Here is a 12065-nt window from a genome sequence, read left to right as displayed (position 1 = left end):
TAGGCCTATCAGTTTAATCAATGTGGCAGCGAAATTATATGCCAGATTTTTATTGAATAAACTTATAGAGTGGGATAACACCCAGGCTATTATTCATCATGAACAGGCTGGATTTAGAAAAGGCAGGAGTACTATTGATCAAGCATTTATATTACATCATATTATATGTAAATACACCAAGCATGCTAAAAGATCTCTTTATTTGGCCTTTGTGGATTTTACATCAGCTTTTGATTTAATTGATAGAGAGAGGCTGTGGACCAAATTATCCATGACCAATATAGATAAACGCCTATTGTGGCTTATTGAGATATTACACAGCCAAAATACACTTCAAGTGCGATTAGGCAATTTAGGTTATTTGACCAAAAAGATCCAGGTCAATAGGGGGGTTAAACAGGGCTGTATATTAGCTCCTTTTTTATTTAACTTTTATGTAAATAATTTGATCCCACAAATGTCCTCTCTATCTTTTTTTCCTCCTTCTATAGGAGATAGGAAGATTTCTATTCTGCTGTATGCAGATGATTTAGTTATGATGTCTCAGAATCAAATTGGACTTAAGAGGATGTTGTATAGATTTGGTCAACTTTGCAAGGAAGAGCATTTAAAAATAAATTACTCTAAAACTAAGATCATGATTTTTGGGAAGGGCTCTGTCAATCATAAATGGAAGCTTGATGGGCATGTTATAGAACAGGTAAATTCATTTAAATATCTTGGCATACAATTTTCAAAGAGTCTGACCTGGAAACAACATAGTGAGATGATTTTAATCTCCAGTGCCAGACAGATGGGTTTGTTAAAAAGAATTTTTTATGCTAGAGGCGGACAGTTAATTCCCCCACTGATTAAAGTTCATGAAGCAAAGATCTTACCTCATATGTTATATGGGGCAGAGTTGTGGGGAGACTCATTTAAGGGAAACTTAGAAGTCTTACAAAATAAATTTTTGAGACAAATATTAGGACTGTCTCCAGGCACTCCTGCGGTTCATATTAGAGCAGAGCTAGGACTGCCATCTTTAGCCATTAGAATGGACCTTGCTTACTTCCGATTTTGGAGAAGGATCAATGCTATGGAAGAGTCAGCTCTAGCAAAAGAATGCTGGAACGAACAGATGCTTATTGGAGGATGGGCCAATCAGGTTTTTTTTAAGTTAAAGTATTTTAACCTGGAGTATGACAAGTTTCTTTGCCTGAGTCCTAAAGAGCTCAGGGAATGGATTTATGACTGGGAAACTTACCAAGACAAAGTTTCTTTATGGGAATCTCGATATTCGAGCTGGTATCCCCATATTAACATCCAGCATATGATGTCCATTTATTTTGAGACTCTGACTTACCCACAGTTAAGAAGAGCTTTTACTGAACTGAGATTTCAACAAATGCCTTCAGCATATTTAGAGGGTAGATATAAAAAAATTCCTATAGCAAAGCGCCTTTGTGTTTATGGATGTGGGCAAGTTGAAGATCTGTTACATTATTTACTGATTTGCCCCTTATATGGGAATCCGAGAAGCCGTTTTTTGGAACCAATAGTAAAATCCCTGTGTGGTTATTCCTCTGAACAATTAGTTTATTATCTACTTGAGGATTTACAATCAAATATTACTTTTGCTGTGGCACATTTTGCCCTTGCGGCTAAAAAGATAAGATTGTGTTTTATTCAATTTGTTAATAACTGAGTTTTACTGTATGGCACTATTATACTAAAGTATATATACATTTTATATATTTTATTTTTCTTTCCAAATGTAATGACCTATGGTTAAGCAATAAAGGATTTGATTGATTGATTGATAAATTTTGACAAACGGGATGCAGTGGGGAGGGGGAAGAGAGGGGATTGTGGGTATCAGGAAATTGGAGAGGGAGCAGTGGAGAGACAAACAGGATGCAGGGGGAAGGGGGAAGAGAGGGTTTTGTGGGTATCAGGAAAGCCTAGCACCCATGCTTAGAGATTTCCCAAGATCATGCGTCTGGAGCAGAGTCTGGAGTCTTTCCTTTCTGGGCAAGTCTATCAGTGAGCAAAGAGCGAGAGAGTCCTGTAGTCTCATTGCCGACTCCGTGTCCTAGCACCATTTTGAAAGTGCTGAGCTGCTGGCTGCTTCCACTAGCGCTCTTGGCCTGGCAGGCAGCCACGTCCACCATTTTGAAGTCAGACCTAGACCAAGACTTCTTAATAAGCCATGAAAACTTGTTTCCAGTTTCAGCAGAGATGTGCCTTTGGCTGTCCAAAATCCACTTTCACGTCCTGACGTGGAGGTGGCTAAAAACAGTTTCCTCTCACGCTCCCCAAGAGAGATGGACCTGGCTACAGATGAAGATGACTTACAAGCAGGCTATTGGCCATCTTGACAGCAACTCTGCGTTGCTAAGCTAGCCTGGCAGCCATCTTCCCCGGAGGATGAGAATGGCATGTCTCAGCCCAGGTCTTCGGCACCGAGTCTATCTGGCTGTTTTGGAGTCCATTAGCCACATGAAGTGTCCGCTCCCTGTTCTCTCCCTTCTGAAGACGACCGGAGGTTGGCAGGGGTCAGGCACGAGTCATACGTGGGTCTGCATGCGTTGGTGGGCAGGGCGCCCATAGTCGGACTGCTGGGACAGGGAGGTATAAGAGAAGCGGGAGCAGCCCGAGGTCTTACTGGCCTGGTCCGACTGCTCATACCCGCTCTCGGCCTTCTCGTAGCTGCTGGGCTTGACGTAGCTGGTGAAAGCCCGGCTGTAGGGGGCTGTGAGGTAGGCCGTCCCGCTGTACATGCTTTCCTGAGGGAAAAGTCGCTCGTGTGGGTCATAGGCTGCACGAGAGCCTGGTGTACCCAGGGTGTACCGGCGGGCATACTCATACAACTTGGGCTGGACCGGCCCAGCGGAAGGGTAGAGAGAAGATGCCCCAAACAAAGGTTGGGTGGTTGGCGTGTACTCAGAGAAGCTGCTTCCTAAACATTGCTCCTCATGGGCGCGGACCTTGTAGTAGCCATTGGTGGGATCCTGGGGAGGACAAAGACAGAAATGCCAATGAAGCAAGGTTAAGGTACCACCAAATTATTTGGAGGGCCGATTCACAGTGTGGTGCAATGGTTAGAGCTTTGGACTACAACAAGGGAACCCTAGGTTCACCTCCCATAGCTGCTTTAGGAAAGAATGAAAAGAATGGACCAATTATGGAGAAGTTCACAGGTAGGCCTCTTTGCCATCAGGTGTGGTGGGCACTAGGTTAGACAGCATTAAGAGAGCATTAGACCCACTGCCCACAAATCTGCTATCCTAACTATTAGTGGAGAACAGAACTTTTCTGTTTCAAAGGCAGGATGCCAGCAGGTACCACCTGCTGAGGAAAAGATGCCAGGGATGATGTTCGTGTTCTAAAAACACTGGGAAGGCAGGGTATACATGTCTTAAATCAATGAATAAATGTCACCATCACACCCTGCTTTTGAGCATGTCGATTCATCTGGTTGGCACTTGTGGAAAGAGAAGGACCTTTTGGCATCACCCAGTAAGGCCACACATCTCTGGGGGTTCAAAGTGTACATTATTGTACACATCTTTGCTGGACCACACTGACTTAGAGCCTCAGTTTGGGTGGATCTACTGTGAGTCTCCCACACTCCCAGTTGAGCTCACCTTCAGTTCTTGGCTCCCCGTCACCATGGGCTCCTTGCCATCACCCTCTGTCTCACTCGTCCGGCTTGGGCTGCTCTCGCTCGTGGTGATCTGCACAAGGATATCTGCTTTGGAGAGCTGCGCCCCCCGCTTGGCTGCAGGATTTATGGACAGACAGAGGTGTGAGCTGAAAACTTGGTCTTCTACAGGATTTCACTCCAGGGGATTTAAACAATGACATCTGCGCACATTCCAGATCTTGGAGAGCTCTGGGATGGGCATGTGAAAACACCAGGAAGTGGCAAGATGCACTGAAGCCCTTCTCTGATCTATCCCTATGTAGATTGGGTAGCATTATTCAACGGAGGCATGGGTGGATCCCTATCCCCTTGGGCAGCTAGCTGGGAGAAGAGCAGGCCCATATACCTGCTGTTCGGGAGGTCCACTGGTGGCACCATTCCACCCACTGGTTTTCCCAAGAAACTGTGCAGGGGCAAGTGTCTGCGGGACCCCAGGAAAACAGCTCAAATGGTTGCCTCTGGAGCCGCCGTCCGTAGCAGGGAGATGTCAGGCCAATGGAAAAGGAGGGGGAGAGGCTTTGAAGACCAGGTGGGGATATTCAGTGGGCCTAACCAAGTCCACAGACCAGACGAGCTCAGAGGAAGAGGGAATAACCCTGCCTCTATCCAGCATTCTGACAATGCAGCCTTAACTATAGGCTGGCAGCAAACAGATCATTTGATTTTGTACCCCAACTTTCTCCCCAAAGTGACTCAAGGATTGGTGACGTGGGCTGCAGCTCAGGGGCACAAGGCCCCACGTAATTCCTGGGAGGGCTGAGAACGGTTGGTTGGCAACCTTCAGTCTCGAAAGACTATGGTAGAAGCCTGCAGCACCCAGTATTCCCAAGCGGTCTCCCATCCAAGGATTAACCAGGCCTGACCCTGCTTAGCTTCTGAGAATGACACCTCACCTTTCCCACAGCGCTTCCGTCGGTAGCAGAAAGAGATGACAACCACCAGGAGCAGGAGAACAGCAACCCCGGAGGCAGCTAAGCCCCCCATGATCAGGACGGACGAGACCTCTGCGGGGAGAATTCATGCCTTTAATTACTGGCATTTGATTTCATGCCATCTTAAATGATACCTTGTGCTTTCTTCTGGTTGGGGACCAGAGCACGAATGCAAGTCAAAAATGGACGGGTGTCAAAGCACAGACTTAGCTTGAAAATTTATTTTGGCCAGCAAAAAAACATAACTTTTTTGGTTGCAATCCTACCCTGCGCTGGAACAGGCAAGCCAAGAGGCTTGCGTTGTATCCAGCACAGGACAGGGGCCCAAGGCGGCCCAGCCAGAGGCAAGAGGAAACTTCCCAGCCCCGCCTCCCGCTCCCCACCTGCCCACCGCCCGCCCTCCCCCCACCCAGGAATGCCTCCCTCCCCACCTTCCTTCCCGCCCACCCCAGAGGCTTGCATCAGCCCAGGCTGAACACAGCTGGAAGAGCAAAGTCATGAACGTCAAGTGCAGTGATTCCCAAACTGAGGCTCCCTGGGAAGCCATGGAATCCAGCCAGGGGAGATGCAGAATCCTGGTGAAAATCTGCCACCCTATACACTATAGGATTGTAGCCCTAGTGGGGAGCTGTGGCCAATGGCCCAGTAGGTCAAGGGAACTGCTAGTTGGAAAGGTTTGGGAACCACTGCCCAAGGGGGGATGAAAGTCAAGGTCATGTTGTGTCACATCAGTATTCTGCCCTCCCCCTCCAGGACCTCAGTCTCAAGCTGGAGATTATCCCCTTTTATTCTCCCAACAATCCCTGCCAAAGTATGCTGTACAGAGAGACAGTGGCTTGCTAAGGTGAGTTTCACTGCTCTGCTGGGCTCTGCACTTGGATCTCTCTGCTTTGAAAACAGGAGATCTGGCGGGGCCCCAGTGAGTTCACCATGAAGCTTGTTCCTGGTGAAATTAGTAGAGGGGGATGGGGAATCTTACCTTGGCGGCACAAGCTGACGGTAGCGGAACGTGCGCCAAAGCGATTCCATGCGGTACAGTTGTAGGCCAAGGTGAAGTCGCTGTCATGCGTTGGGTCGATCAGCAAAGCAGAGAGCACCCCTTGGTCGGTCACCATGGTGTCCACCGTGAACCGATCTAGCGAGCCAGCATCCAGCACCCATTCACCCCACGACCAGGCCTGTTGCAAAGAGACAGGAGGGCAAATCAGAAGCCTGGACAGGTAGAAGATGATGGCTGCAATGCTAACCACACTTTCCTGAGAGTAAGCCCCAGTGAACAAAATAGGACTTACTTCTGAGTACACCTGGTTAGCCTCGTGCCCGATGGGTACCAAGCCCAAGGATCGACTCTAGACGCTACGGGGACGATTGGCCATTCAGAACCTTCCAAGGTTTTGTGGGAAAATCTAAACTAGGGATTCTTAACCAGGGTTATCCATACCCTTTGGAGGTACCAGAACCCAATGAGGGAGGTATGGGACTCAGGCTGCAATCCTAACCACACTTTCCTGAGAGTAAGCCCCATTGAACAAAATAGGACTTACTTCTGAGTAGACCTGGTTAGGATTGTGCTCTCAATCTCTGAACAATTTAAAAAAATTGTTGTTAGATTAGGTGATTAACTATTACCATTATTTATATGGATCAGATTATTAAGTATCACCACTGTCAATGCAGATTGAGGCATTCTGATCCTTGCTATCCATATGTAAAGTAGAACCCCGCTGCTGACAAAATAGTGGTACCTAATAGGACTGGTGATGATGCTGATTCCTACAGACTAGTGAAGAAGGTATGGGGACACACTGGGCAATCTATGGGGGGTGGGGGGTCTGTAATAGTAAAAGGGTTAAGAACCCTGAACTAAGCAGTGTGGGTTTAAAATCATGGGTTCAATAACTCTACATTCTAACTACTTTGGCACACATGCATTCCACCTTTTCATCCAACTTCACAAATAATATCTGGTTTCTTTTGCATATGACATACCCTACTGCCTTTCTAAAGACTGGGGCTGGCCTTCTGAGGTGAGGGGAGGTTGTACACAGCCTGCCCAGGCCTCAGAAGGTCTTTGAAAAGCACTTCCAGCTTTGGTTGAAAACCAGGGGTGCCTTCAGGACTCCAGAAGGTCTCCAGGAGGCTTTATGAGGTGCAGGGACACTGCAGGCTACCTCCTCGCACCTCAGAAGGTCAGCCAGAGTCTTCAGAAAGACATTTTGTGAAAACCTGGAAGTGCCTCTCCAAAGGCTCCGGCTGAACTCAGAAGACCTCCTAGACACGACTTCCAGTCATGCCTGGGAGGTCCTCTGAGGTCCTCCAGTGGTTGGCAACCTTCAGTCTCGAAAGACTATGGTAGAAGCCTACAGCACCCGGTATTCCCAAGCGGTCTCCCGTCCAAGTACTAACCAGGCCTGACCCTGCTTAGCTTCCGAGATCAGATGAGATCAGGCATGTGCAGGGCAACAGTTGCTGCTCCGGTGTGGGCTTGCAATCCATGTTGAGTCAACTCCATGGATCACAACTCCATGGATAAGGAGGACCATCTGGTACATTCAGGCCTGGTTAAGGCATGAGGGTGGAGGGCAAAGGCGAGTCAAGCACTTACAATCCTGTCGGGGGGTGGGACGCTCCCCACCAAACACTCCAGCCGTGCCTTGGCCCCCACTGCAGTCTGCAGGCTTGGTTCCGCGCCCATAATGGGCGGCCCTGAGGAAAAGACAAAAATGACGGATGCAATCAGGTCTGGTCAGATTTCCGCCAGGCTCACTGCAATAGGTTGCTGTGCATGACCTGGTTCCAAGACCCCTCACCATTCACAGCTAGTGCTTTCTCAGCCACTCCAATGCGTGGCACGATGGTTTTGCAGACGTACATGCCGGCATCTTCCTGCGTCACAGCCTTGAGGTGTAGCGCGTTTCCATTGCTCAACACCTGTGGGTACAAGTGAATTCAGATTTATTTACTGAAATGAAGGGATCAGTGCTCTTTTTCCAGCCCAAAAAAGGATACCCGGCCTCAGTTATCTAACCAGGGAACAGAACATCCTAAACTGAAGGCCTGTTTGGACAGAAGGGCTTCACAATTTTTCTGAGGATTCAAAGTGGGTGGGTCTCCTGGTGCCACAACCAAAACTGTGTCCTGTGTGTTCACCAGGCTCAGTTCAGGTGGGGAGGAAGGCAGAAAGGGGTGCCCCCCGTTGACCTTGGCAGACAGTCAGAATAAAGCAAAGGTTCTATATCTCTCTTACTACCACCATGGTCTTCCACCTGGCCCACTGTGCTACGAGACAACAGGAGGGGGTAGAGGTTGGTGTTCCCAGATTTGTGTTTGGTAAATTACACACAACTTGGGAACCTGAACTCCTTCTTGGTCCAGGCTAGGGTGAGAGGTGGACTCCCCGCCCAGGTACAGGTGAAAGAGGCATCAGAACCAACACCTACAGTCAGGGGCTTGGGCTGGGAGATAAGGCGGGCTCCAACTGCAGGAAAAAAGAGGAAAACAGGGGTTAGGGGGGCCCATCGCTCAGTAGTAAAGACCTGCTTTCCATGCAGAAGGTCCCAGGAGTGGATTTTCTTTTTTTTCTTTTAAAGACAGCGCTTGCCTTCTTTGTGAATGGCTTTTTGGTTGACAAGCAGTTCATTAAACATTCTTCTTAAAATCTGCAGTTTTATACACTGTTGTCTTCAATAGTGTGAATGAACGTGTGTTTATGCATGTATTAAATAGTTTGTTTTCAAAAAATTTGTATGTAGATACACATCTGCCTGTGCTGCTTCATACAAGTACTTATAAAATTAATTGGGGGGAGCTTTATAGTCAATTAAGGGTCTTGATCCATGTGCATAATATAAAAAAACAAATTAAGCATGCTTTCTTGCTTCAGAAATGGTTATTTTTACTCATATGCAAATTGATGCAAAAGTAATGGATATATTAGTCACCTCGCTCTAATTGGGTGCAAACCCAGCTGTGAATGTGTCAAAAATATGGCACAGATGCCTAATTTTTACCACGATGATGGTCGCAGGTTGGACGCCTTTGAGGTCTACCTGCTGGAACGGCAAGTGGGGTTACAGGAGAGAAGATCCTGGTGGGGGGAGCCCCACATCTGACCTGCCCACACTCAGTATCTGGCACCAATCTGGCACCAAGGTCACCCTCGTCATCTCCTTGTCCATCCTCCTCTTCCAAAGTGTTCCCACCTATCCCAGGATACACAGACCCAACCTGCCTCCTTCACTTACAATGCACATCCACCAGTGTGCTGCCGACGGCATTCGAGCCCTCGCACGACACGGGCTCCATGAAAAACGATTGATTGACTATCGCCTCATAGCTGTCCCCGTTGGCCTCCGGAATGGGCACACCTCCTTTGGCCCACCTGCGAAGGCATGCACTGGCATCAGAGGAGCCCGGCTCATTGTAATCCCCAAAGCTGCCAGTAGAGGGCATCGCAGCAACATCACTATTGCTGTGTGATCTCTGGGAGGTTGGAGTCTGTTGGCCTTTTTACCTGTCGCCTGTCAGCTCCGGGTTGGAGGTGGCCGTGCAGAGAAAGCTCACTTTGCCACCCTCGGCGACCGTTTGCGGCCGCACCGACAGCATGACGACAGGGGGATCTGCAAGAAAGAGGAGCAGAGAGGCTGAAAACTCAAGAAGGGGGACGGAACCCACACCAATGTGCCCATCCCATCCCAGATCTACTCAGGCCTGGCCTATGTATTAGCTCCTACCCCTACATTTGCCTCCACTCACCCATTCTTGCCCTTATCTCTCCCTCTTTTTTGCCTTCCCTATCATCTTGCACTGTAAGCTCTTTGGGGCAGAGGACTTGTCTAAGACGCAACTCAGCAAGGTGCCAGGGGATCAGATGTTGAGGTATGAATAATAATGGAAGGTAACCCACATTCCGCACCAAGAACAAACACAAACACGGTCTCATTTATGCAAATATATTTGCTGACTTGGGCAAGATTTATCTGGCGGCTGCTGCTGATCACCTCGGGGAGAGACAAGGGCATTGAAGCGTCACCTCCAGACCCCTGAAATTCCCAATTGATCCTCCCCCAATTATTTGCACTGAGGCAGGCTACATGCAGGAAGGGGCTTGCGTGAATTCTTCCAGACAGGATAAATTTCACATACAGAATAAGCATGTCAGGGCAAAGGGGTCTAGCATAGCTAGAACCAAGCCACTTTTCTATGCGCATGGATTTGCTTTCTTGCTACCAAGAGGCATATAAGCACATGTGCCCGCACCTGGGGAGACAAGACCATTGTACACTTCGCTGAGCTCCTTGGAGGAAAGATGGCAAGAAATGTCATATTATGTATCTGTCCCCAGAAGTAAAAATTGAATCGTATGCACAATCACGGAAGAGAGTCTCCTCTGTAGTGCAGCAATTTTCACTGCTTTTCTTTGCATGACACTCTATGGCAGGGGTTCTCAAACTTCTCAGGAGTAAAATTCCCAAGGTACGTTCTTGTACAAGAGGCAGGAACAGAGCCCAGGTTGATTGCAACCCACTTCTTGTGATTGTGGAGTCCACCAATTTGGACTTGGACAGAAAGGCAGAATTGGGGAAAGGAGGAAGCACCTGCTTCACGACTGCCCTGCCAGTCATCCCAGGGGTGTTCATACTGGTGTATGAGAAGGACGCTCAACGGTGAATGTCTGGGCCAAGACTTTCCTCCCTATACCTTTGTGAATGGCCTGAGGCAGGGGGAGGTCCTCTCATCCAAGTTTTGGGGTGCAATCCTATCCTGCGCTGGTACAGGCAAGCCAGGAGGCTTATGCTGCATCCAGTGCAGGATTATGGCCAGAAGCAGCTTAGCCAGAGGCAAGGGAAAATTTTTCCCTTTACCCCTGGGTAACAGCTGCTGGCCAGTATGGGTCTCCTTGAATTTGTACCACCTCTGGAGGTGGCACAAATCCAAGGAGAGCGGAGTGGCTTCAAACTGCTGCGTTCTCCCTGGGAACAGGGGTTGGGATCTGGCATAACTGCCGGATCCCAGCCCAACTACCTCTCTCTGCCCGCCCACCCCCGCCCACCCCCGGGGCTGCCCACTGCTCACCCACACCCCACCCAGGAATGCCTCTGTCCTGCCTCCTCCCTGACGCCCCCTGCCTCCCCCACGCCTACCTTTCACTCTTGCATCGGCCCACCCAGGCCATCGCAAGACTCAGCAGGGAAGCCGCCACAGAGGCTGGATTCAGCCTCCATGTGTTGGCGCATCTCCTTGTGGCTTCTGGCACGTTAGCGACCCTCCCGGGCCGGAGCAATAAACTTGTGGCCCAAGGCACGGTTAGGATTGTGCCCTTTGTCTCTTTTAGGGGTTTAGCCAACTCTTGCTTCTGAACATCCACGGACCTTCCCAACCTTCGTCAAGGGCTCTGCTCTGACCATCAGAAAGGAAATGGGAGATCTTTGTGCTCCTAAGACAAGCCCAGGAGCACAGCCAGAGAAAAAGGTGGCAGCAGTGCTGCTTAGCAGTCTGTGAAACAAGAAGAGCCAATCAAGCTCCAAGTGTGCTTTGAAAAATCTGCCGGCTCACCTGGTGAACTACAGGAGGGAGAGAAGGGACGGAAGACTGCCGCTGGGCACAGGTGTCAGCTTCCGTGTGTCATTTGCAGGGATCCAATTGAGATCCAGCAGGGAGCTCCTGGAAAGATGAGGAATGATTTTATTCATTTGAAGAATGGAAGAAGCATATGCTATTAGAGTTGGAAGGGAACTTGAAGAGCAGGGGCAAGCCAGGGCACAGGCCCCGCAATGGGGCTACTCAAGTCTGCGCTGGCTGAACCGCCACTTTGCAGCCTGACATGGAGGAAAGAATTTTCACCAGTCCCACCCCTCCCTGGGCCTGTCACTCCTGCACCCCGCCCCGGAATGCCTTCCCCCTCCCCAAAAACCTGCACCGCCACCTGGGGTCGTGACTTACCTTTGGGTGCACTCTTCGCTCACAGCAGGAGAGTAAGCTCAATGCTTTCCATATGCGCTGCCTCCGGCGTATCCTCGGCATCACCTGGCAGGACAAAGTTCCAAACCTCAACAGGTGGACCTCAACAGGTGGGAAACCCTGGCCTCTGAGCGGCCCGCTTGGAGGCAGGCTGTGCAGCATGGCCTTTCCCAGTTTGAAGAGACACTTGGCCAACAGACTGAGGCAAAGAAGAAAGGCCCACAGCCAGGGAGACAGACCAGGGACAGACTGCACTTGCTCCCAGTGTGGAAGGGATTGTCACTCCCGAATCGGCCTTTTCAGCCACACTAGACACTGTTCCAGAACCACCATTCAGAGCGCGATACCATAGCCTTTCGAGACTGAAGGTTGCCAACAGCCGTGGCATCTCCACTTGGCGCTGAGGCCCAGTGCTCATGGACATTCCTCACTGGGTGCTGTAGATGTGCCTTATAGTACGTTGGTGACACCCAGCGCCATTGCTC

General features: G+C 49.4%; 1 protein-coding gene and 1 pseudogene across 1 annotated transcript; both read right to left on the bottom strand.

Annotated features, from left to right (window-relative positions):
* Positions 1–5615: 5615 nt before the first annotated feature.
* LOC136661182 (kin of IRRE-like protein 1) lies at positions 5616–9231 on the bottom strand (the record flags this gene model as incomplete). The annotated part of the gene is made up of 6 exons (XM_066638219.1): positions 5616–5798; positions 7226–7326; positions 7431–7551; positions 7962–8098; positions 8865–9001; positions 9134–9231. Coding segments are annotated over 6 exons (777 nt in total), but the record flags the coding sequence as incomplete, so codon positions are not given.
* LOC136661958 (5S ribosomal RNA) lies at positions 6978–7094 on the bottom strand (annotated as a pseudogene).
* Positions 9232–12065: the final 2834 nt, after the last annotated feature.

This window comes from Tiliqua scincoides, chromosome 10 (assembly GCF_035046505.1).
Source record: "Tiliqua scincoides isolate rTilSci1 chromosome 10, rTilSci1.hap2, whole genome shotgun sequence".
Lineage (NCBI taxonomy): Eukaryota > Metazoa > Chordata > Lepidosauria > Squamata > Scincidae > Tiliqua > Tiliqua scincoides.
The sequence above is the reverse complement of the archived record's forward strand: the minus strand, read 5'-3'. Positions and strand labels throughout refer to the sequence as shown.